Raw genomic sequence first — 26,423 nt, 5'->3', positions numbered from 1 at the left:
TAGTATCACCAAGTGACGTTAATATTAGGGTGCTTTTATTAAAGACCTACTGAGAAGGACTTTTAATAACCGTGGATCTGGGATTTGCAGGTCAATTGTGTGGTCCATAATCTCGAGACAATTTCGATGATTGAGAGGCAAGCTGCAGATTTGAGTCTAGACTGGTAAATGGTCACTGGAAGTTGGGATTTATTGAGCGGCGGCAGAGCAGAAGGGCAGCTGTTTGTTCCCTGACTGTGAATTCATGAGCCTTAATTATATAAGCCTGTGTTCACTCGCTTAGATCCCCCAAAGCTTCTGCTTATGGTGCCAAAGAGTTCGAGCTGTTTTTTTTTTTTGCATCAAAGAGCTGGACCAGCGACCATCCTGTGACAATTTTTACTTCCTTGCCTCTCTGGGGTTTTTTTTTCCAAATGGGATCTTTTTCCTCTGGAAGATCTAGAAAGCTTTCTGTGCTGGTTATTGTGTGTAACTGCTCTATAGGAGTTCACAACTCAATAGAAGGGGCCAGAAAAATGAATTAAAAGGGGAACTGCACTTTTTTAAAATTGTGCCCATCATTCACAATCCATATGTGAAACATGAGCACTTATTTCTTTCCCTTTTCTGTACATTTTTTTTACGCCAGAAAATAAGTTAATATGAGCTGGCTAACAATGCACGTTATCAGGACACACTACAAAGCCCTCTAAAAAAGCCTCTCACAACATTTTTTCATTTTATATACTGGACATGATGAGATGCAAGAACAAGTACATTTATGATAACGTGTAATACTTACAGTATTTTGATGATTTAAAACATTACAGGAACGTCTTTCCGAGGCGCATTGAGGCACACACACACACACAAAACAGTTACTTTCAATATATGCTCTCACTGGGATGCCGACTGATGGAATAGCTGTATCTTTCAGCACAAGACGTGTGCTCCCTGCTGAGTTGCTAAGTTAAAAATAATCCTAATCTAAAAAAAAAACAACGCTCAGAAAAAACAAGCATCTTGCTGCGTTTTTGTAGCAATGTCATCTGAGAGCCGGTGTATCCACTGCGGCAGTTTGTCCTGTGTTTTTGTTGATAGCATATAGAATCTTAAAGTTGACCAACATTTCGGCCTATTGTCACAACCCTGAACAATATACATGTGAGGCATGATTTATAACCTAGCGTTAACTTTTCAAGACTAACAATACAGTACCAGCACCATGAGGGCGCGTTACTACGGAGTAGCAATGACGTGCATTGTTAGCAAGCGCATATTAACTTGTTTTCTTACGTTATATTGCACAGAAAAGGGAAAGAAATATGTGTTCATGTTTCACATAAGGATTGGGAATGATGGGCAAAATTCCCCCAAAAAGTGCAGTTCCCCTTTAAGCCTGGTGCCTGGACTGATTCCGTGCCAGATTGTCGCTTCATGCTCGGTTGAGCTGCCTTCCTCATGTACTGCAGCTCTCACCTGTGTTGTTTGCCTTCTGGTCCTTTTTGGCTTCTCTGTTGTAAGTTATTCACCCTGCTGGCATTTCAGTAGGGGATTCATTGGTTACCTAATTGTAGCGTAGTTCCCTGCTTGGCTTTTTTCCAGCAGGTTTTCCTTTTTGTAGCTTAGCCCGGTGTTTATGTTTGGACTCTGTTTGGACCCTATTTTTCTTTTTTTTTTTAATTTGTATTTGAACCCGACTTCAGCCGATTCATAACGGATTCTTTCCAATTCTGTTGTTTGGTAAGCCCATGCAGAGTTGACATCCAACGATCTCAACCACACTAGCTTGTTAATTTTCATCATCACAAACACATCACACGACAACAAACCACAAACACACACTGTGCACTGTACAACTGGAAATGTTCCTGTTCTATTATTTAGCTGAACAGACAAAGACAAGTGGATAAGATGAAAACAGTTGAGTGGCGATCGGAAATGTGGAAACTATTATTGCTGCACTTTCGGCAATAAGGAACTTTACTTTTTCTAAATAAATAGATATATTCAGACTGTTCAAACAGTTACTGTTGCACTTGTTTGCATCACCGCACATTCCTGAGAAATGTTAAACTGTTAGATGTTTCGTATATATTTTTAAAATGATGGAGGGGTAGGATTGAATAAACTTTGCTTCTTCCTACTCCTTTTGGACATGTGGAACTGTGAACTGATTATGCATGTTCAAATGAAATAAAACCATAACTATTACCATTACCAAAATGTATTTAATTTCTTTCATTTGAGAATTTAACCTATTGGTGAATTACTTGCTAGCAGTTTGTAGTTTTTCTGTTTTCGATTTAAAAAAATGTTTTGCATTACCTTCCTTCTTTCAACGAAGGCGGTCGCCTCTTTCCCCTCTCCTCCCTTATCTTCCCTGCTTTGCCTCTTACGTCTCGTTCAGTCCCGTCTCATACTTTTATAGCCACTGTTCTCCAAAACCCAAATTACAGAATCCACTAGCTGGTCTCTCCATGCAATTGACATGATTTTCTCAACGAGAAGCTTGCGTTCACGGGAACCCGCTGGGTACGTGATGGACGGTTATAGGTCGTGTGCAAAATGAAATCAGTACTTGTAAGTTAATAATTAATACACTGTTGTTAAATAACATTTAAATGAAGAAGATAACAGCAGAATTAAACAATTCAACAGAATTGTTAATATTAATTATAGATAATAGATAATATAATTATAGAGATAGAATATTATAATAGAATTGTTAATTGTTAATTCATACAGAATTCAACAAAACCCAAATTAGCAGAATTCAACAATTCAACAGAATTGTTAATATTAATTATAGATAATATAATTATAATTATAGATATAGAATATTAATAATATAATTGTTAATTGTTAATTCATACAGAATTCAATAAAACCCAAATTACAGAATCCATCATCTGGTCTCTCCATGCAATTGACAAGATTTTCTCGACAAGAAGCTTGCGTTCAGGGGAACCCGCCGGGTACATGATGGACAGTTATAGGTTGTGTGCAAAATGAAATCAGTACTTGTAAGTTAATAATTAATATTCTGTTGTTAAATAACATTTAAATGACGGAGATAACAGCAGAATTCAACAATAACAATTCCAAATGTGGTTCCCTGCACAACAGAGGGTTAATCAGCCCGACTGAAGAAGATACCGCTGGTTTGACTGACACAGGTGTAAAGTGGTTCTGGTGAGCTCCAGTGAGCACCACATCTCATCTCACCCTTTCACACCTCCCCATCTACAGCTGACCTGTCTGCCTGCCCTCCCTGCAAACCGGGATAGAGTTTCTCCCTACGGAAGTTCTTTAAACGCTTTCCTACCTGTGTTAACCCTCTGCCAGCCCACAGTGAAAGGCGTTCTGGTCTGAATGATGTAATTGGTGATGGGGCTGCTGTTGTCCCGCCCAGGGCTCCACACAAGCTGGGCTGTGCTGTCTGTCACCTCCTCCACTGTCACTGAGTCTGGTGGGCTGGGCGGGCCTGGCTCGATCACACAGACACACATTTAGTCACAAGTAGCATGAATGCACTCAAACGGAAAACATACACAGCTCTCAGGAACGTGTCGGCATGAATAAAACATAAGAACGATGATTGTCAGCCCTTAGCCCAAAGCCTTACCACCTTTAAATCAATATCAGCAAGGGGAAATATTTCTTAATTTTTGTGCGCCAAGAGAGGTGATGCCCTTCACAAGGAATTAAAATTTAATTCACAATTTATCCACCAATGTTCACTCAAGCTGCAATTCTTCCCTTTAAAGGTCCTCTTGGAGGTTGATGGATGAAACAGCAGATGCAAGTAGATGCTGGGAGTCACGTAAAAAATAAAAGTAAAAGATGAAAGCTCTCATATCTGGGATTGGCATTTTATCATTCATTTTCATTAGGTCCCCTTTTGAGGAGTCATCGTCATCTACTGTTTCCTCTTCTAATGAAGGTGTCAGCTCATCAGAAATAATAGACCACTAGAGAGCTATGAGGTGCACCACAGAATAGCAACACCTTAGCTTGGTTCACAGACTGAAGTGGTTCTTAAACCCAGCAAATTATACCCAGATAATTATATCTAATTATTGGAGGGTTACATCGTTTTTAACTAGCAACCCATAGATTTAATGTGATACAGATGGACACACAACAAGCGTCCTCAATCAGGTATTTCTAGATCAACATTGTTTACCAGCCGACATCCGCTTGCATTTACAACACAGAAATATTGATTGCAGTAAAACTCATTAGTAGCTCTTAATAAGAAAAAAAGAACGCACAGTCTTTTAAATAAATAATAATGACAAAAGAAAGCCAATCAATAGTCAATTTTCCATTTTCTTAATAACATTTTGCTGGATCAAATGGGGGAACGATGTCACTGTTTACCTATCTATTAGGCTCACAGCAAAATATGCATTTCGCAGAATTGAGAACAGTTTTTTTGAAGATACAGCACATAAGACTAGGGATTTTTAACCTTGAAGATAATGACTATGCTCCTCAAGATGGCATCATCTTTACATGCTGACCTTCTCCACAGCCAATGTGCCACAAAACATGTTTGTGGAGTACTTCCTCGAGTGGTATCTAAAACATACCCATTGTCTGCAATGTCAAGAGGAAAGATGGTCGGCCTTCAGTGCCATGACGAGAGTGCAGCAAAACACTCGGCCAGTTGCAGAAAGACAGTTTCACTTTCTGTTGGGGTCACGGCCGGGTGTCCAAATACTTTTGTGCATACACGAACCTCAATTCCTGGTGACGTTCCCTGCCTTCCCTGTCACTTGTCTCAGACTGCTAAATGCCAAATGAGCCTCACTACCTGCCCACACGCACACGCAAAACTTTAAATTATTATTATTTATTCTAAATTATTTAAATTATTTGTACAAATTACTGTACATTGTTCATATTTGATGTCATCTATTTATTCTCCACATTATTATTTATTTATTTGTAATATAATATTAATATTTATTATTATTTATTATTAATATTTATTATACTATTTAAAATGTATTATTTTTTATATGGGAGCCAGGCAACGACATTTCGTTGGCAAGTTCACTGCTGTGTTAATTGTGCAATGACAATAAATGAAGTCTATCTATCTATCTGTGCAATGCACGAAAACGCTTTTTATGAATGTTATTCCAGGACCATAAGCAACTGCTTTTTTTTTTTTACACGAATTGAACCCTGCATCTTAATTTGAAGCTAACTATAGTTAGCGCGGTTGTTTTCTCTTGTGTCACTTGGGAGATGCCGTAGCCTGCCAATGTGTAAACAAAGCTGGCAGTACTGTCGGGGTGTATGGAGACGGCGGTCAGACCGACATGAATATATCAGTCAAGTGACAAATGTCATAGTGATGGATGGATGATGGAGATCTTTTTTTAAATATGACGCGTGATCCACCCACATTACGTTTGGGATACCACAACAAGAACCTTTCCCATTGCTAGCAGTGAGTTAGTAGTCTTATTATTGCTTGTAATTGCACATACGTATAATTGTCTAGTGTTGGTAAAGACAAATCTCATGAATTACTCACCAAACCATAATATTTTTTTATACCTGTCTTGTTGACTTGTTTGTGGCAATTGTTTCATTATTGCTATCCTAAGTATCAGTCACAGCTTTACAGCAAAAGCAGGCCTTCCACACAAGATACCAGCTGGCCGCTGGATTGGAAAGTAATATCTAAAATGACATCGCTGGGTTGCCACAGGTTTTTCGCTTTACTGCCAAACATTTGAAGCGGTTTGATGCGTGGAATGACCCATCTGTGACAGCCGCCATGAGCAGGATTTAAAAATAATGCAGAGTCACAGGGAAGGTTCTCTTCACTTGACACCAGGGTCGTGCATGCAATTGTTTTATTAAGAAAAAAACCTTTCTCTCTTCCAACTCTCAACAGAAATTCTCATCGATGCTTTGGTCACTTCCTGTTTTGTTGATTGGAATTCACAATTCACCGGTCTTCACTGAAACTCATCCAACAATTACAGCTCATTCCAAACTCTAGTGACAGAATAATTACCCGTGCTAAATCTTCAAACCATACCACACCAATTCTCTTTCAGCTCCACTGGCTCCCAGTCCTAAAAGAATATTCAATATAAACTCCTTGTTTTAACTTCAAGCCCTGACTCCCTCGTACTGAGATGACATGATCTCTCCTCATAGCCCCTCTGTGCCCTCTTCCTCATCTGCTGCCCTCCTCCTTGCTTCAAGATGACTGCATTAGGTGCTTCCAGCATCCTGACTCTGGAATTCCTTACCACCATACTGTACAGCATCTGTCTGTTTGACTAGGATGGGATTTCAAACACAACCCAACACACCAGTTCAAAGCTTACAGTATTCTACTTGGGATAGAATTTTGGTCTGTCTTTATTGGAATGGATTATTTTTTGTTGTGGCTGCTCATAAAGAGTTTGAACAGTCTCTTGTGTCACGTTAAGGCTGTTAAAGTTCCTTATTTTTAAGTGCAGCATTAGTAGTTCCGCCCGATCTCGACTGAACACACTCCTTTTGTCTTGCCCACGTCTCCTCGTCCGTTTTAATGACAGAAAAGGGTTTTCAAACTCTGCATTCACCTTGGCACCCTTGCTTACCAAAGGCTAGTTATACTTCCTGTCCCTCTCCTATGTGTCCTGTGTGGGAACTCGCTAGCCTCTGTAACGTACAGAAAAAGCTGATATTATTGAAATCATTCTTAACGTAAACTCGGAACTAAATTATGACACACTTTTTACAGAATATTATTCATCTTGATGTAGCTCCTGACAAATGGGATCTCCTTGGACACAACCATGCTGCATGAGTGAGACCAGACAGGCATGGTAAGTACTATCAAATACATCACCGTACAGAATATTGGCCATAACAAACAAGCTGGCATAAAAAGCTTGTTGTACAGTATGTGTTGTCATCAAGTGAGTGAACCTGGGGAGTAATCGATATGACAATGTCCATAATTCCTTCCTCCATTGGGCCTCTTGCAATAAAACATATTTAAGCTTAAAAGCCAGAGTGAACAATACACACCCGGAGGGAAGCATGCATGGATAATGTCTCCCGTAAGATACATTGTGCTTTATCTTTTGTGCTGCACAACAGTTTTCCCATGCGGAGCACATAAATAGCATTTTGGATACATTTCTGGCCACTTTTTAAAAGTTAGTTGGGGGTGATTCCATTTTTTTTAATATACTTCCTGCCTTCCAGGGCCTCCAAAACGACCCTGCTCTGTGAAACCCATCTTAATTAGCTAGTTCAGAGCCGTGGAGATGTTCTCCTACCTTTCACGATCAATATGGCCACGGCTGAGAGGCTCTCCACATCTGTGTCCACCACACAGATATATTTGCCCGTGTGGTTCAGCTGAATATTCCTGATCATCAGATCGCCTGCAGCTCGCTGGCAAGGAGAAAAGAAAGCTTTAAGTTGCGTGGAATATACAGCGCTAGTGATAGCATATTGACGGATGGAACCGGGAATGTTTATTTTGGAATGAAAAGTTTTTGATTTTGAAACTATTAGCTTTGAATACATCTAATATTTAAATAATAGTATATAATAATATATTTATATCAATATATGTTTCTTCAGCTCGCCTCTAAAAACTTAAACTTGTCTCGTAACGTCGTACGCAGGCTTGTATGTGTGACATCAGTCACTTATGCATCAGGGGTCGCACGAACGGTATTGAAATATATTTTTGTCTTATTCCATGAAGTCATCATAAAACAGGTGTACTACTTACAACATAAGAATTTGGTTCCTTTTCAGTTGGCAGTATACCGACTGACTGCCGCATTGACTGGCCACAACATTAGGTACACCTCCACAGTGGCTGGATGGACCACTCTGCCTGCAGATGGTTATGGCCAAATATTACAGCCCTCTCAATATACTGCAGTATGCAGGTTGTAATCTTAAACTTGTTTCGTACACCGCATGTTTCACTATTGCAGGATTGCTGGGCTGTACAAAAAAAAGGGGGGGGGGGGGGGGTTGTGAGGACACCCCAAAGCAGCAAATGGTGAATTAGTGGTGAAATTGTTCACTTGGCATCGGCAGAGAAAATGTGGAAGTGGTGCCAGCATGGTTTAATTATGGAAATTAGATTCCTTAGAGCAGCAAAGTTAAGTTGATAATCTCTTTGGGCTGGAGACATTCAAGCATTTCTGGGGAAGGGAGTCTCCTTTCAGATAAGAAAACACACACACACACACACAAAGAATGACTCATCTGGAAGCCTGTGAGGGTGTTCTGAAAGTATACTGTCATTTGGGGCTTTGCCATGCTTTCGTTCCTTTTAAAGACACCTTTAATTATGTGTATCCGCTTTCTGTTGTGTGCAGCAGACAGCATCAAAGTTAATGGCGAACGGATTCACTGAGACTTCTGCAACTAACTGCATCATATAAAAGTGTATTTTCACACATTTCATAAAATAATTAATTTCTTTCAATCTCCACAGATTTCATTGCAACTTATGGTCATTGTTTTATTTGTTTCCAACATAACATTTACTGTATACTATCGGTAACAATAGATAGATGCAATGATGAAAGAAAAGGAAAACGAAAGAACAAAAACACACATTTATTAAAAGAAGTAAGTAATAAAATACAGTAAATAAAATACATTGAAATTGGCTCATTAAAGCAGACAGCAGTAAAGAGTGGCATCACACTAATTACGCTCATATTTGCCAATGTCAAGTTTTCTCTTCAAACTAACAGCACGGATGAGGTGAAGCAAAAGGTGCCAACCGCTCATTCACACATTCTGACAAAGCGCTCTGAGAGTCACTCACCCCGCCCACCAGCTCGAAGTGGCCGTTGTCATTAGCGATGAGCTGTCCGTTGAAAGCCCATGAGAAGGAAACATCCAGGACGGGGTCGCTGGTGACCTGACAGGGCAACACGATGCTCTCGCCCACGATGATGTCCATGTCTGCTGGGCCTTGGGTGAATCTGGTTGGATCTGACACAAAGAACACATACTTTATAAATGTGGAATGTTGGAATTTTAGACCCTTTCGGCTGTTTGATTTTACAACTCCCAAAATACCAATTAGTACTCAAGCAATATATGTTCAAGGTCCCATTTCATAATCATTCGAAACGATTAAAAATATGTTTTAGCGGTCTCACAGTAGTGTGTGTGTGTGTGTGTGTGTGTGTGTGCACTGCTCCCAAAATCTGCCCATGCTTCTTGGAAGTCCGACTTTGTGTGTCAATAAAAACTTTATGAAATTGAAGGAGATCTATTATGCTCATTTTTCCTGTGTATTGAGTTGTGGACTCCGACCGTATAGAGCAGCTACACACAATAACCAGCACAGAAAGATTTCTAGATCTTCCAGAATCTGCACCTATGCCAGCTATATTTGTTTGTATTTGGCGATTCCTGTGACAAATTGTCTGTTTAATTCTACCCACAGCCCGCCTCCAGGCACGCCCACTCCCCTGTGGTGGGTCACACTGTCAAGTGCTTTGGTGTTGTGCTGCTAGCTGTCGAACCCAACTTTATAGGAGTTGATAATAAACGGCAATTTATCTTCTTAAAATGTATGCCTGCCTCTGGGTATACAGTCCCTGACAAAAGTCTTGTCGCTTATCCAAGTTGTAGGAACAACAAATAATAACTTGACTTGTAGTTGCTCAATTGGAATCAGAAATGACTTATATGAAAGGCAAAGCCCTCTAGATTATGCTTTTTATATAAAAATAAAGTTTTGTACCATTCATTGAGTTTTATCATTTAATTAGGACATAAAGGTCAGATTTTGCTTGGACAAAAGTCTTGTCGCATACAAAAAAATGTAGAAATAATACATATACTTAATGTTGAATACACAAATATGCTACAATAACATTAGAACATAAAGTCATTGTACCTTGGAAAAAATAATTAATATTGTGTATGGCTTCCATGAGCTTGGAGGACTGCATCCATACGTCTTGGCAATGACTCAAATAACTCATCTGGAATGGCCAAGAAAGCAGTCTTGCAGGACTCCCAGAGTTCATCAGGATTTTTCGGCTTCATCTTCCAAGCCTCCTCCTTCATCTTACCCCAGACATGCTCAATAATGTTCATGTCTGGCGACTGGGCTGGCCAATCCTGGAGCACCTTGACCTTCTTGGCTTTCAGGAACTTGGATGTGGAGGCTGAAGTATGAGAAGGAGCGCCATCCTACTGCAGAATTTGCCCTTTCTTGTGGTTTGGAATGTAATGGACAGCGAGAATTTCTTGATATGATGTTGCCATCAACAGCCAACAAAAAAATCGTGTTGCATTTGCCAAGGCCCACAGCTTGCAGAAAGGATGGACAGTGGAAAAGTGGCAGAAGGTTGATTTTTCTGACGAATCATCCATTGAACTGCATCCCAATCGCCGCAAATACTGCAGAAGACCTGTTGGAACCCGCATGGACCCAAGATTCACCCAGAAAACAGTCAAGTTTGGTGGAGGAAAAATCATGGTTTGGGGATACATCCAGTATGGGGGTGTGCGACAGATCTGCAGAGTGGATGGCAACATCAACAGCCTGAAATATCAAGAAATTCTCGCTGTCCATTACATTCCAAACCACAAGAAAGGGCAAATTCTGCAGTAGGATGGCGCTCCTTCTCATACTTCAGCCTCCACATCCAAGTTCCTGAAAGCCAAGAAGGTCAAGGTGCTCCAGGATTGGCCAGCCCAGTCGCCAGACATGAACATTATTGAGCATGTCTGGGGTAAGATGAAGGAGGAGGCTTGGAAGATGAAGCCGAAAAATCCTGATGAACTCTGGGAGTCCTGCAAGACTGCTTTCTTGGCCATTCCAGATGAGTTATTTGAGTCATTGCCAAGACGTATGGATGCAGTCCTCCAAGCTCATGGAAGCCATACACAATATTAATTATTTTTTCCAAGGTACAATGACTTTATGTTCTAATGTTATTGTAGCATATTTGTGTATTCAACATTAAGTATATGTATTATTTCTACATTTTTTTGTATGCGACAAGACTTTTGTCCAAGCAAAATCTGACCTTTATGTCCTAATTAAATGATAAAACTCAATGAATGGTACAAAACTTTATTTTTATATAAAAAGCATAATCTAGAGGGCTTTGCCTTTCATATAAGTCATTCCTGATTCCAATTGAGCAACTACAAGTCAAGTTATTATTTGTTGTTCCTACAACTTGGATAAGCGACAAGACTTTTGTCAGGGACTGTATGCTCATTGTTATTTTATTCCTCTGAATTATTCATCATTTTATATACGACTTACAATCATCCCATTATTGTCTGCATTGCTGGAAAATGTCCTCTATGTACGGCTAGAGAGCTTCCCTATAGTTTAGAAGGCAAACATTTCTGAATTTGATGGAAAATATGGGATGTGAACTTAAATGGATGGTGGCACACCAAGATGAGGATCCAACAAATCAAAGGTTGACATAAGCAACACTAAGGAACGGATGTCTCCAAGTCATACCTATCAAAGATTTCATTTTTACTAAGAGAGTACCGATCGCCTCACGCTAATGCAGGAAAAAGTACTTTGGGACGACGGGACTATTCAGTTTTTCAAAGGCTGAATGGCGACCCCAGATCCATGTAAGTCACAAACATTCGGCGATCAAGAAGAGTTTACCTGTAACAAGGAGCCTTCCAGTCGTACTTGACATGCCAAATCTATTACGAGCGAAGCATGTGTAGCTGCCTGCATCCGATTTGCTCACATTGGCAAGCCTCAGTGTCCCATCAGGTGAAAGGGTGATCCTATAGGAGTGCAGCGGCAGACACAGCAGTTTCTGAGCCAACATCGCTCCATGCCAGGTGATTTTATCATGACATATAGCTAAGAGCCTGGATTGGAGTCCGAGGTTTGAGCTCGTTCAATGAGCACTTCATGTATTCATGGATAAGCGTTATTGGCGGTTTATGAGAGACTGAGAGAATTTCTTAAACATTGATCCAACACTGAATCAGCGCTTCTTCAACGCCAAAATGCTTACCTGTTGTTGGTGAGAATAGGAAAGTTTCCTTTTTTCCATAAAATGCTGGCCAAGGGATACGCTTGAGGTTTACACTCCAAAGTCACGGTACTTCCTGCCTTGGCTTTCAGCAAAGCTCGGAGGATGTTCCCTGTGAAGTCTGGGGGAGAGGCTGATGGGAAACAGTAACCAGGCTTAGGACTGCAGAAATCAAGAACAGCCGTTATTGATATTTTAAAAATATCCATATTTGTTTTAAGCACGATGTCAAAATCAACCATTTTGTTGATATCGATATATAGACTGGATCATGCCTACATGAAGGAGCAAAGAGGGATAGATCACATTATACACAGATTGATGTTGAAAAAAAAAACTATATATATATGTAAAAATATAGTGCCTTTTTGGTTTTGATCGCAAGATACATTTTATATGTATCAATATATACACATATATGATCTATGCATATATTGCAATATATTGGAAAATATAAACATAAGATCCCATATATGGAAATATATTTCCTAATACATAGCATTATATTTGCCAATATACTGCAATATATTTTTTTTCCGTAAGGGAAAGGTGGGCAAACTACAGCCCGGGGGTCACATGCGGCCCACCAAGCGTTTGAATCCGGCCCGCCAGTTGCTTTCTAAGTATTTCTACTTTTAACATACGACAGCTGGCAACATAACTTGTAACGGATGTCTTATTCAGACATAAATCAAAACAAAATTGTAAAATTAAATTTCTTAGTTTGCTGTGGTCTGATGTTTAAATTGCTCCTGAAAAAAGGGACATGAGAACATATAGCTGAGAGTATTACACTTTTACAGCTAAAATTGGACAAATTTTGTTAACTCATAGCGGCCTGCCCCTGGTCTGCGGCGGAAGAAGTCAGCAATAAAAATAATAACCCGTCACTGTAATAAATAATAATAATAATAATAATAATAATAATAATAATAATAATAATAATAATAATAATAATAATAATGATGATAATAATACAAATTTAAAATTTTTATTTTAAGTTGCAAATATTAAAAATAAAACATGTATTTATTATATTATATATATTATATATATATATATATTATATATTATTTATTATATTATTATTATTATTATTATTATTAAATTATAAATAAATAGAAGAAAAGAATAAAAGAAATAGAAAGAGCTGTCCTTATTTTTATACCTCTACATTTAAAAAAACAGTATTATTGTGGCATTTCTGGTTCCATCCGGCAGGTAAATAAAAAGATATATTTTAAATGTGTTTGACCTCCACAAAACATCCTCACTGACCCCATTATCTGTTAAGCCAGACAACCTTTCAGAATGTCACTAAAATGACCTTTAAAATGGTGAAGCAACAATAATTTGAAGGCTTAAGGGAGAGATAAAAGTCACCTACCTAAAACCATCAGTTCAGCGGCAAAATATATAATGCTGTGCTCGTTCTCAGCCACACATTGGTACATTCCAGCATCGGAGAGTGTCAACACCGACACTGACAGAGCTCCATCCTTCATGAGGATCCTATCCTGTGAGGGATAGAAAAGTCATTATTACTTCAGACTTAAGATAGCCTTTGCTTTGCTCAGCAGACCCTGGTCAAGATCAATAAGCATTGGATTGGGAAGAAGACATAATCGCTGGATTTACAAATCAGGAATGAATCAATGTAGGTATAAATCACATTTGCGTCTGCCAAATAGCTCCAAGCTAAGTCTCACCATCATGTAAACTAAGATTTATAGTATGTCGGTTGGTCCGGCTTCCAGCATCGCCACTCGCTTAAATGCACAGAAATATTGTAGAGTGAAACAGTGGCTTACGGAAGTAAATATATCAAGGGACAACACAGTAGAAATTAAACCTGGCTATAACGTAGAGTAGTCAGTGTAAAGCTTGCATAGTAGTTACAAACTCCACACACACCACTCAGCACCACTGATTAAATAGCTGGAAGCACAAGTGAGTACCAAGAGTACCCTACAATCAAGCATGGTGATTATTCTAGATGATGCAATGTCAATTCTTTCAATTCTGAAACGCTGACGAAAACTAACAAGATTCCAAAAGGTGCGAAAATCAAAATTTAGAAAGAAGGCAGGAGCCATTCGGAAACTGAAGCTGGACTGAAATGCTGTGGAAATGTGCTAAAGTTGGTAGTTTGAGCTCAAATCAGCAATTGAACCAACCAGCTGTGCTATACAACTTTTACGACTGTGCCACAATTTGGGGGTCGGGGGGGGGGGGGGTAGTAGTAAGGCATGCCAAATAAATCTAGTACCATTTTATTTGTCCATTCATTTTTAATGGGAACATTTCCACCGAAAACATGAAATCACACTAAATGCGGGAATATTTTGAAAAGCCTGACAAGGTAGCAAACCTGTCCTGGGTGAGCTGAACATTTTGATGTTGGATTTGTTGGAATTGGTTAAAATGCTTTCAGTGTTCACACAATAAATAGATGCAAAGATGCAAAGGCTGTAGTATCAAGGTGTTCGGCTCCATGCAGCCTATCTCAAACTAGATTAAGCTCACTGTCCCTTAATCAGACGGCTCTTCAATATGCGCCGTGAATAATGAAGAGCAGCAAGCGAGTCCATTCATATGAAATGGAGCAACCTCTCGAGGATCATGCTGCTGTATGATCTGCTGGGGTAAAGACAGGGAACCGTCTCATTATTGGCTCACCTCAGTAACATGTTTATAGTCTCCTTTCATCGCGTCCTGAATTGCACTTGGAAAGACAGCAATCGCTTCGACGCTAGGCATCAAAGGTGAAGATGAAGTCTTCAGAAGGAAACACCGGTGAGGACAGGTGGCATATTTACCTGGGAGATCAGCTGCTTGCCGTTCTTCAGCCACGTGTAAAGGGGTTTGGGTTTGCCACTGGCTCGACACTCCCAGTCCAAATTCTCCTCTATCGCCAAGGCCGTGTCCTTCATGGTCTGAATCCACTGAGGCTTGGCTGGGGGAACACAAACACGAGGCACAGGTTTGGATTAGGCTCCATTACATCACCACGTTCTGTGCATATTAGCTCTCACATAGTTACGACTTTTCAGGAAATTTCCATGAATACAGTATTAGAACAACTCACTTTGTCTTTTCCAATTCACAAGCACAAAACGGCTGTAAGTGGCATAAAATTAAACCCAGCAGGGCTTTTTCTCTGAGAAGATGGCAATATCTGTTCTGACTGTCTGTAAAAACGGGTTTTACTACTGTCATTACATCACCAAATTAGAATTCTTGACTTTATCTCAGTCAGGCACAATATGAAAAAATAAAACCAAGACAATTACACAACAATCAGTCTCATTTTACACCCAGCTTTTTCTAATAATGTACTCTACTTATCCACATAAGAGACCCAATGGCGAGAAATACCTCGATACTGAATAAGGCTAAATTTGTCCTGATTCAGAAATCACTCCGTGCTCTCTCTGGTATTCCTAAAATCACAATTCTTAAAATGTGTTTAGCTAGTAAATTTTCAAGGAATAACATGCTATACAATACAATTCTTCTCATGGAGAGAAGATAAGTACGACCACAAGAAAATACAACTTTTATGTGAACACTGATATGTGACAACAACACTAAAAACCATCAGCATTTGAGTATGTGGAATCACATTCTGGAAAGGATTGAGTAAGGAATTCAAACAATGCATTCAAATGAATGATTTAAAGAAAGAGTACAAGCAGTTGATGTTTACTGTAATGTGATAATGAATACAGGAACTAAACAAACCATAGAAAAGCAGTCGACCAGTGGCTGTGTTCTTGCCCATCTTATTCTCCGCCACACACTCGTATCCTCCCGCATCCTCCTGCTGGAAGCTGGGGATCTCCAGCACAGCATTGGCATACTTCATTTTGACTTTGCTAGGGAATGGAACGCCATTCGCCCTCTTCCAGGTGATCTCTGGGACAGGACTGTTAGGAGAAATTCACATTTAAGTTCCTCAGAAGGGTTGAGATTATTGCTCAGGATACACACGTGTTTAATAACCTTGCAATAAAGTTTTTGGCAGACCTGACAACCTTTTTTGCAGAGGAGGGGATAGAATCCATAAAAAAACAAACAAACAAAACGGATTCACATTATACGCTTTCAGTACGATGAAGGCTTAAAATGGAGCTGCACTTTTTGGAATTTTGCCCATCATTCACAATCCTTATGTGAAACATCAACACATATTTATTCCCAAAGCAAATTGGTATAAGCTTGCTCACAATGCACACAAGACTTGTGCTCCAGTCCTCGGCTAAAAAATGCTGACAGCAAACAAGCCTTTTGTTGAGTCTTTGTAGCAAAATTGAGAGCTAGGTATCCACTCTTCCGTCTGTGCGGCTAGCGAGGCATTGTGTTAGTCCAGCAGATAGGTACAGTTTTTTGTGTTTGTTTCTACAATAACAATATCGCAATAGCTTGATTAATACATGAGTCAGTTATGTAAATGGAACAGAGAGCTTGAGCATGAAAATAGGTACGTCCGTTGGTAGCTCATATTAATTGTCGAATACGCAGCACCAAGATTGAAAACGTGCTTCAGCTTACTTCCCAAGAGCGAAACACTCCAGCGTAACTGTTGATCCTTTTGCAGCAGGTACATTGTCTGGGAAATTAACTTCTATTTTCGGTTCATATTCGCCCATCACTCCTATAAAGAGAACGCAGGAGGTGTCATTCTTCCATGATTCACATTTTACAAGGAATATGGGTTGCATTATGTTACCACAAATACAATCACAAACAGAAGGTGGATTATAAAAGCCACGTAAACCTTCTCTAATGGATGACCACAATACAGAAGGTCACTTTACAACAAGGCAGCAAATGTAACAAAGGGATAATTGAAACCATGACTGGAATGGATATTGAATGCTGGACGTTGCGTCGGTTTTAAACTTGCGATGGAATTGAAAGTTACAAAAAGACATGTGCAATGGGTGGAAACTAACTAGTGGAACCACTGGAACACTCAATGTAATGGTTCAGTGATGTATGGCTTATGTTTAATTCATTTCAAAGGAGATCTTTAGGCTCTATTTTTACTAAAGTGCAAACCAAAGAACAGGGGCTGTAAATTCTCCAGGGAGAGCTTTTAAAGTAGGGTCAGTGAGCAAAGAAGAGCTTGGCACTCATTGTTTTCCTGTCCTACATGGACAAGCAACTATTTATTTAAAGGCATTAGCACTCAGTGACTGAACTAAGACCACAGCACACACAACGCTCTCCCGCTAGTTCTGGTAATTAAAGCCAGCCTTGAAAGGAAGGACGAATAATAAAATCACACTGACAACCAAATTGGCCACATCACGACCGCTGCTTTCTCACCGTCTGTCCTGAGTATGAGAGATGTAGGTGAGCTGTGAACTTTGCCCTTTGTGATGCTGTTCATCACAACACAAGTGTAGTTGCCCACATCGGAGGACTCCACCTTGGCGATGTAAAGGTTCCCTGTTTGCTGAGAGACAAAACGCCGATTGTCTTGCTGGACGAAGTATGGGTACTCATTGAAGACCCATGCATAAGTAAGATCTGGGGGGTGGGGGGAAATCAGGTGTTATGCAATATTTTCCAGCAAGATGATTTGATGTTTTCACCTCCTGAGGAAGTGGGCGTTCCACAAAGCAACACCACTCCTTGTCCCTCTCGGACCGATACTGCGCTTCTGGTGTGGACTTTGAAATGATCCAAGTCTGGAAGTGGAAAAAAAAAACAAAAGACTGAGAAGTCACCACTGGATCCCACTTGGACTCTACGAGTGGAACAGAGATTGGGTAGAGGTTTTGAACAGCACACTGATAAGTCCATCAGAAAGCATTATTGAGAAAACATTAGCACACAAAGAGTAACGTAGCTACTACTAGTAACGTTCTACTCTTAGTGCTAAAGGTATTCAAAGTTAGAAGGCACATTCAAGTACTGTCAAACAAGGTGAGACAACACGCCACTCACATTAAACATACAAAACCTTTGGGATTGTCTGTCAACTCAATCCACTGGAAGTCACAGGAGGAGATAATAGGAGATAATATTTACCAACATACAACATAACAGTCTGACTCATGGTGTCATCTAACTTAAGCTAAACTCATCACACATCAACTTAACAATCAACTTAACAAAAAACTCGAAACCTTTTCCCATAATACATTGCGTCTAAGCAATGCATTCATAGGTGCGCTGCAATAATGTCAGCCACCCACTGGGCTCCCCCGGCTCCCTCTAGTGGGCAGAGGCAGCAATGGAATGTTGTGCTATACTATATGAAACTATATTATGCAATGTTGACATGTCTTGTAGCTTGTACAATTATTTATTTATTTGTGCACAAGCACATTTGTTTTTAAAAGATTTAAGAACAAAATAGGTCCAACCAAACCCATGACTGACTAATACGAAGTGTGAGTATTAATATATCTGTCTAACTAGATGTTTTTGTAAATTGGGATATGAACATCTTTTTCTTTCTATGCATTTTTATATAGCATACTGCACAATCAACACATGCAAGCGTGGATATTTTTTCATTTTTATCCTCAGAATCAGTTTTATTGTCCAAAATGAAATCCAAAATTCCAATTGAACGTTCAAACTGCAACGGTTACATTTGTACATTTCTAGTTTAAATCTTATTTTCCATTCATTATATTAATTTTGTATTCAGACTCTCCCAGGAATGCCAGTGCATGCTATTGTATTGCTATTCGACTGTATTTTTACAGTCTAAACAGATAGAAAGAACCCATGCTAAAGTTGAACTTCCTGGAACGTGTTTTTACAACCACCATGTTGTTAAACATTTGGTGGTCTGCCAACCTCCAAATTGAAACATTTTCGTAATCCTTGAAGCTAGCAGCAGTGGATTAATTGTAACAACACAATGTAGATGCATTGAAGACTCTTCGGTGAGCTCGAATGTGTCGCTTAAGAAGTTCGAACAACAGCATTGTGTCTGTAAAAACGGTTGAGACATTTCCATTTATCTTTCCTTATTTTGTGCAGCATGAATCTCAGCAGTGGATGTCTTAAGAGCTTACTGATTGGAACCGATTGTGCATGGCTGTATGCCTCAAGCATAGGTGATCTGCATGAGAGGAGCTCTTAATGAGTAGTGTGAGGAACACAATCAGATTGCATATTGTGTAAAACACAGCATTTCCATGTACCTTTTACTCATTTGCATTTCTTCCCTTTATTCAAACACTGGGTATTTGACTGTTGCTATATTTGTCTCTGACTGTCACACAAAACAACACATGGTGAATTCAGTAAACAAGTCAACCAGATTGTTTCCAAGTGCTGACGTTCTCTCTTGCAGTGACCATTTAGAGGTTTTACACTCAACCCCACGCACACACGTTAACTTTTAATGCACTTTCACACTGAGGCAGTGGCAATCTGCTAAATATTGCAAATAATTGCTGGGTGTGTGTCCATGTTATTCCCTGACTTTGCTGACATGCCATCTCTGTGATGAGTGACACAAAGTGACAAGGAGTGACTTACAGGCAAACTTGAGATGGGCTCTCCTGCTGAGGATGGCTCCTGCAATGTTGTAGGCCATGCACTGATACACGCCTACATCCTGGTAGCGGTCCAGGCTGCTTATAATGAGGTTGCCCCCTGACAGACGCCGCCGTCGATCCAGGCTCAGATTTATGAAAGTCCCGTTCAGCGACCATCTGTGGGGGCAAATACACCATCAGTCCCTGGCAAAATGGGCCGTCCATTTCCTTCAAGCAAGCAAGGTGCTCTAATAGATGATGAGTGACCGAGACACCTCACTTAAGGTACAGATAATATAGCCTAAATATGCACTCACTAGCAGGTTGAAATAGGCAGAGTGATGCTAAAGGTTGTAACTGTGATCATTCATTCTGCAAGCAGAGACTTCAGACTTTCTAAAAGCAAGCTATGGAACTTCTTAGCTTGAGTGGCCTAAAGTGGCTTTTTGTTGCAGCACCACAAGCTTACAGTGGATTTCCTATCAATGGCTGCCCGTTTTTTTATTGTTTTACTTTGTCTCTCCCAGTTGAAAGTCGACAAAGAGTATGAGCGAATATTTCAAATGTATACATAGAGAATGTTAATGTAGAGCCATGTTGATGTCAAAATCTAATGATACAACTTGAAAAAATACACAATTTAATTTTTATTGCATTCTTATAAAATAACACTTTTATTCTCATAACCATACAGTAATTCCTGGACAGGGCCGACCGTAAAAATAGGAGGCTTTAAGCTTGAAAATGTTCCCATTTTGTGTTAATAATGATACCAAGGATCTCAACATGGTCAAAATGTCATTTCTGTTTGAGTTTTGATGAATTATGATAGCACTTTAATTTTCCTACACATAATATTAGAGTATTGAGCTTTCCGCTTGGACACTGGTGACAAGTAAGGGAATGAATATAGTCATTGAAATGATAACTCAAGTGCAAAGTCAACACGAGAGGCATCCTGGTCCAGCAATATTATAAACAGACGAAGGTGATCCAGAGTTGCCATGGCAACGACAGCGACACTATCCTCCTTATACAGGCCTGACATCATTATTTTAAGGTCATATTCCGGCGTATTGGTCTTTTAAATATTTACTATACCACTTTTCCCCATGAATCTATTCTATGCATCAGTTAGGCTAACAGTGTACTGTTTTAGTTCAAAACATAATGGGAACATTTTATTAAGGCATATGGTTCTATCCACTTAGTCCATTTTCATCCACTGTGTCTTTCTGCTGCCGCTGCCGCTGCCTGCTGCCGAAACAATCCGTGTTTCCCCACAGGGGCCATGAAATATTAATCTTAGCATATCATACACAAGGCTGTCCTCTGTTATTTAGGAGGAACAGAAGACAAAGGTTTTAGAAGGCATCCCAGATATTAGCTTCAGTCTCAACCCTGATTGCCACTGTCCTGACACATTATACTGAAATAAGGTGACATTTTGACTTCTCCTTATGGCCAAACATTAGCATCTGGCAAGAGATATGCGTCTGATGTTACAGGAACGCCTTTTGTTCTATTTTTAACCTGCCTTGGCATCATTTTCACATTCAGCAGAAATGCAAAACTATCGTAGCATGGTACAAACTGAGTAAAAGAAGAACTTTAACTGATTCAAATAAATCCAAAAGTCTAATTAAGTTCACAGTGCACTCATTTTTGCCATGTACTGTATCTCATTGAAATGCTATAAAAAAAATAGACTACTAACGCCTTGAAGGACAGAGCACATTCAAGACCGTTCCCTTCAATTTTGTTTCAAAGTGGATAAAATAAGTTGTCTTTCCGTAGCCACATTGCTCTATTGTGCCTTCTTTAACAGGAAATGGAAGGCGTGGAGGACATACTGGCAAACTCTGCAAAAGCTTTTCAGTCTCGTCTAGTTTATAACCTTGAAAATATTGTCTAAGAATAAATCCACAACATCGATGAGCGCTTACTGCCATATTCAAGGCACTCTTAAGGGACTCTATTCTGTGGATTTAGATCAGTGATGTGTGGTGATCATATTCTGGTGCGTCACATACGCCCACTCAGACACTCACCTTATGACTTTTCAGCAAGAATAATTATGTCACATTCAGCTTCTCTGCCCTGTATTTGATTGGGGAATAAAATACATGTATCACGTACGTCACGTCCATGTAGCTTAATTCTCATTAGAGGCGTCAGATTTTGATATCACATATGCCGATCGAACACAACCCGACTTAAGACCTAAACTCACTAAACTCAACTTTAAGACGCCCTCCTGTGCAAGTTGTGCTGAGAGAATTGTCACTGCAGTATTTCTACATGGGAAACTTCATCCTGCTGCCTGAGCGGCAGGACTGTCGCAGGAAAGGAAGATAGACGAAAAGGGACGCGGGGCGATGGAGCCCATTTACACTTCAAGAGAGGAAGCAGAGAGGTGCTGCGGGCGTGCAGAATCCTGCACAGCCAGCTTGACAAGACACCGCGTCAAAATGTGCTCAGCTAACCTTTCATCACCACATAGAGATACCTGGTCTTGGGCATGGAGGGAGAAATAATGAGCCGACATAACCGGTGCTGCTATCATTAAGCTCATCTGTGCTGCAGTAATTCAATGCCCAATGGAACAACAACGCTTATAATCAGTGCTGCTCAGAGACAACTGGCGTCTGGGAAACCTGCCCGGGTCTCGTGGAGCTGATCATTCCGACACTCTACACGTGTCTCTAAGATACTATCTGGCAAGACATGACACAGATTGGTGGTAAGTTACTCAATATGAATTAGTAAAGACGTGACTGAAGCGCTTGGTCTGTCTGTGCTGGTGCTTGGATAAGGCATCCTTTAGGTAGAAATAGGTAGACATAACGGTGATGTCTTTACAACCGTATATATAATATAATAACAAGTTAACACAACATGACTCGTTCAAGACTTGTATTTTGCAAACTGCTTGCATGGTTTCTTGAATTATTATTGCCAGTGGTGGAAAAGTGAAGAGAAAAACAGATAAAAGGAGACAAGTGCATTCTTTTATACCAATTACAGGTCTCACAATGAAGTAGGACCCCGGAGAAACTCAGCTGTTGAAAATAATGACATTCCTTTATGAAGAATTTAAACATTCAATCTGATATTTGAGTTTATCTTGTAAATGATTCCCGGGTGAACGGAGCACAAATGAAGTTCTGAGCACGCTCAAGCCGAGTGCAGATGAACCATCCCCACGATGCGGTGCAATGTAGAGAGAGGGAGCATTCCACTCCAATCGCTAGGCGCATGCAGCAAATGAAAATGTTTTTAATCCCGTTTCAACACAGGACGTTGGCTTGAGTTTCACAAATGTACAAGATAAGGAATAGCTACGCTTCTACCTGTACTGAGGGGGTGGGGTACCCTTGGTGTCGCACGTCAGCGTGGCCTCTTCTTCGATGGAATCTACTGGGATAAAAAGGTCACCCGGTTCCATCCTCCATCTTGGACCATGGTACAAGCCACTGTCCAGACTATCTGTGAGTAGCAGGGACAGACTGTGGTCATGGGCATGGTTTTATTTGTGTGGGACAACAAATTATCGTCATTTCTGGACGATAAGCCACTACTTTTTTCACGCACAATGAACCTTGCGACTTAAACAATGATGCGGTTAACTTAATAAACAAAGACCTCCATTTACCGCTCGATCAATCAGCTTTGGGTCGTGAGCAAAAGAATGAGATTGTGGATACAAGCGGCTTCAATGAGTTTCCTTGGTAAGAGATGGGGTGAGTATTATATCGTTATTTGTGGATCTTCAAATCGTTGTAAATATGGAGGTCATTTTCTTCTAATATTACAGGAGTACAACAGCAAATGTCTGTTCATCAGCTAAATGAAGGAGGAGTGGGGAGAAGATCAGTGGGTGTTGTGAGTCAATACCAACGACTTTTTCCCCTTTCAAACCAAGTCAGCCATTCTTCACAGTCACAGTCACATCATTTTCATCTCCTCAGCATCCTCCCCATACCCGTAAATGTCGAAATGGGGGAGAACCATTACTCTTGTGAAAGTATGTATGAAATAAAATTGTGGCTTACCTGACAAACACTCAATGATCGATAACAGTAGAAGCTGTTTCCATGGCAACGTCATCTTTGGCAAGCAAGGGCAAATGAGACTTTCATCCAATAAGATTTTAAATAGCCCTTGTGATCCGAGTAGAGAAGGTGCACTTGACCTGTTTCAAAGAGAACATTTTGCTTTAAAATTCCAAACTCAGCTGCTCCAGGTGATGCTAACAGTGTCATGTGTTTCAATAGGAAGCGTACATAATAATAATGTGTCTAATAATGTATCAGCCTTTTTGACTGTACCACATTGGGTACTACAAACAGTTGTCCTACTGACTTTATATAACCAGCCAAAAAACTGTCTGTGGACCAAAAAAAAAGATGCACAATCGTGCCCACTGTCTTGAAAAAAATATGCTCCATGTACGTTATTTAACAAGTTTAAGATTGCAGGGTGCATACAGCAACCTATTGTAATATTTTAGCATGAGTTTAAGTAAGGAAGGAGGACAAAATAAGCAGGCAAAGATATACCACTGCCACACGGAATAATAGTCCACGGTCAACCACAAATAGCAACCATTCATTCATTAACTCCTTTTTGAATAACTGCACTGTGTGAGGGAGAAATATTCCAACCGCGATGTAGCGAGGGACGACTGCACATTGTGATTCAGTTGAATTCAGTTTGATTTTTGCAGTAGTATAAGATGAATGCCATACTACATGATCGAAAATAGGTACATTCATTTACTGTTGCTCTGTGCAACAGTACCTAAGGTAAACAGGGTTACAACTGAGCTACTTAGGCTCTGAATGTCATGAGCATATTCCCAACTCAGGTTGCTGTCACGGTACCCACAAGTGAAAATGTAACGCCTGTCTGAGTTGAAAAGGCATAAAAGGCATATTAGGGAAGTGTGTGCAATGGGGGGCACCTTGGGATGTCGGTGGTCCAAACAGAGCTAGAGGTGAGCCATGTTAGTATTTCAGGCTTACATACATCCTTTACATTAGCCAACTCATATAACCATGGCGTATCTCTACCCCCCAATGTGGTCTACTTATGGTCAACACAGTAGATCAAGGGTGTACAAAACTTTCCCCAACGAGGGTGGCATATTGAAAAATCTAAGTATATGAGTGCCACTTTTTCAGCTTTTTCTTTCTTTTTTTACATTTTATTCCTACAATATGGGTCAATGAAAGACCGGGCCACAAATGACCCTGGGCCCCACTTTGGACACCACAGCAGTAGATGGTCATCAAACTACATATACTGTAGGCACTAAATTGGACACTGCAGAGTGAATCCAACCATAGAGGGTGACAGCACAGGCGTATAGGATCAGAGGTAATGTTACACTATTAGGGGAGCCACCGTCAGCCCAGCTCATCCTTCACTTGGACAATTCACTTTCTGGCAGCCTGAAAAGACTTCGAACTTAGAATTGGGTGCTATCCAATCAATTAGATGCACCCACAGTGGTGTGTGTCTACCCACATCTTGCTATAGACCTGGACAGGCCCATGAAGAAGCCATTCCACCAGGGTCCTTAATCAAGGACAAGTGTCTGTCTGCTTGAAGCATGTGTTTGCAAATTGCCGTGTGCTTCCTTATGGCAGGAGGGAGGGAAGGAGAGATGGAGTGAGTAATGATGCAATTATGAAATGTCAAACACACACACATGCCCACAACAAAAAAATGTGCACACTGCGTTAAAGTGAGTGAGTGGACGAAGAAACACACGTTTCTGCTCTTAGTGGGCATAGTGGTGACTCAAGATGTCCAGAGGCAGAGGCTGCCTTTTTTGTCTTTTATAAAAAATGGACTAATTGGTGTGCCGTCTTAATTCATCGCTGGTGGAGTCATCTTTTTTCAAACAAATAAGAACCTCAAATCAAATTTCTGTTTTTGGATAATAATTCCAACAAATACTTAAGAGTGTCCCTATTGGAACGTAGCTGCTAATCAAAACAGAAGCACCGACTGAGGCAAATAGGATTCATCAAATGTGAAGTCATCTTTTGTTTAGTGGGGGAAGTAAGTCTGTTCTGCTGTGTTTCGTTGATGTGTTTTTACATTCCAGGTAGCTATGGTCCTTAAGATTAGTTATGCACAATTCCCTGTACTAATTCTAATAGAATCCTTTTGATTTGTTTCAGCAGGGAGAATGGAACAATATAGTTTGGATAATGTTTGACTGGCAGATATTTTAAACAACTGATCAATGGTGGGATTGCTTTCACAATTTATTTATTCCAGGGTCTGACAGGTTGGAGGAAATGTTAATACCCAAATACCTGATATTCCCACAGCACAGTGTATAGAGGTGGTGCTCAGGAAAAAAAAATTAATGGGCAATACTGAGGATTTACACCAGCTAATGGGGTAGTCTGAAAAGGTGCTAAAATTATTGATGAGAGAAATAGATTTAAAAAGTGAGGAGTGTGAATTTTTTTAGGAAATCAGCATAAAGACTTATTTTATGATGAATCTATTTAATATTAACATGTCATTTTGTGGCTGCAAGAGGTTCAATGAATATTGCAAACAAGGAGGGAAAGAGTGGATACGACGGCAATTTGTAAGGTCTGATTTTTTGTTGTAGGCATTTTTGTGATGCAAATGTATTATGCTTTTCAACGTATGTTGTTTTGAGAAGCCAAACTCTACTTAACTGTCCACAGCTAGCAGCACAAACCAGACGTCTTTTTAAGCACTCACGATTGTGACCAACTACAGCGGAGTAATGCCTGGAAAACATGAAATTCCTGGCACATGATTGGAATACATTAAAATAGACCACAAAATCCAAAGAAATACAGTTGAATAGGTGCAGATTCTGGAAGAA

The 26,423-nt window shown here is 40.0% G+C and overlaps 1 protein-coding gene across 3 annotated transcripts in view; it reads right to left on the bottom strand.

The window, feature by feature from the left end:
• Positions 1 to 26,423, bottom strand: part of LOC131137077 (contactin-3-like) — a 42,610-nt gene that overhangs the window by 12,155 nt on the left and 4,032 nt on the right. For 2 of the 3 annotated variants that reach the window (XR_009131844.1, XM_058084604.1), the window contains exons 2-15: positions 23,596 to 23,735; positions 22,894 to 23,029; positions 19,542 to 19,717; positions 17,633 to 17,728; positions 17,364 to 17,567; positions 16,584 to 16,686; positions 15,774 to 15,958; positions 14,849 to 14,985; positions 13,417 to 13,546; positions 12,012 to 12,162; positions 11,648 to 11,775; positions 8,810 to 8,979; positions 7,287 to 7,404; positions 3,308 to 3,466 (exon numbers count right to left, since the gene is read on the bottom strand). Coding sequence is in view for 2 of the 3 variants with exons in the window: in XM_058084604.1 (XP_057940587.1) it covers positions 3,308 to 3,466; positions 7,287 to 7,404; positions 8,810 to 8,979; positions 11,648 to 11,775; positions 12,012 to 12,162; positions 13,417 to 13,546; positions 14,849 to 14,985; positions 15,774 to 15,958; positions 16,584 to 16,686; positions 17,364 to 17,567; positions 17,633 to 17,728; positions 19,542 to 19,717; positions 22,894 to 23,029; positions 23,596 to 23,650 (1,948 nt within the window). In the remaining variant the exon portion in view is untranslated. The remainder of the gene's footprint in view (positions 1 to 3,307; positions 3,467 to 7,286; positions 7,405 to 8,809; positions 8,980 to 11,647; positions 11,776 to 12,011; positions 12,163 to 13,416; positions 13,547 to 14,848; positions 14,986 to 15,773; positions 15,959 to 16,583; positions 16,687 to 17,363; positions 17,568 to 17,632; positions 17,729 to 19,541; positions 19,718 to 22,893; positions 23,030 to 23,595; positions 23,736 to 26,423) is intronic. The other variant, XM_058084605.1, reaches the window with a different exon arrangement.

This window comes from Doryrhamphus excisus, chromosome 10 (assembly GCF_030265055.1).
Source record: "Doryrhamphus excisus isolate RoL2022-K1 chromosome 10, RoL_Dexc_1.0, whole genome shotgun sequence".
NCBI lineage: Eukaryota > Metazoa > Chordata > Actinopteri > Syngnathiformes > Syngnathidae > Doryrhamphus > Doryrhamphus excisus.
Note: the sequence above shows the minus strand (reverse complement) of the source record. Positions and strands in the feature narration are given on the sequence as shown.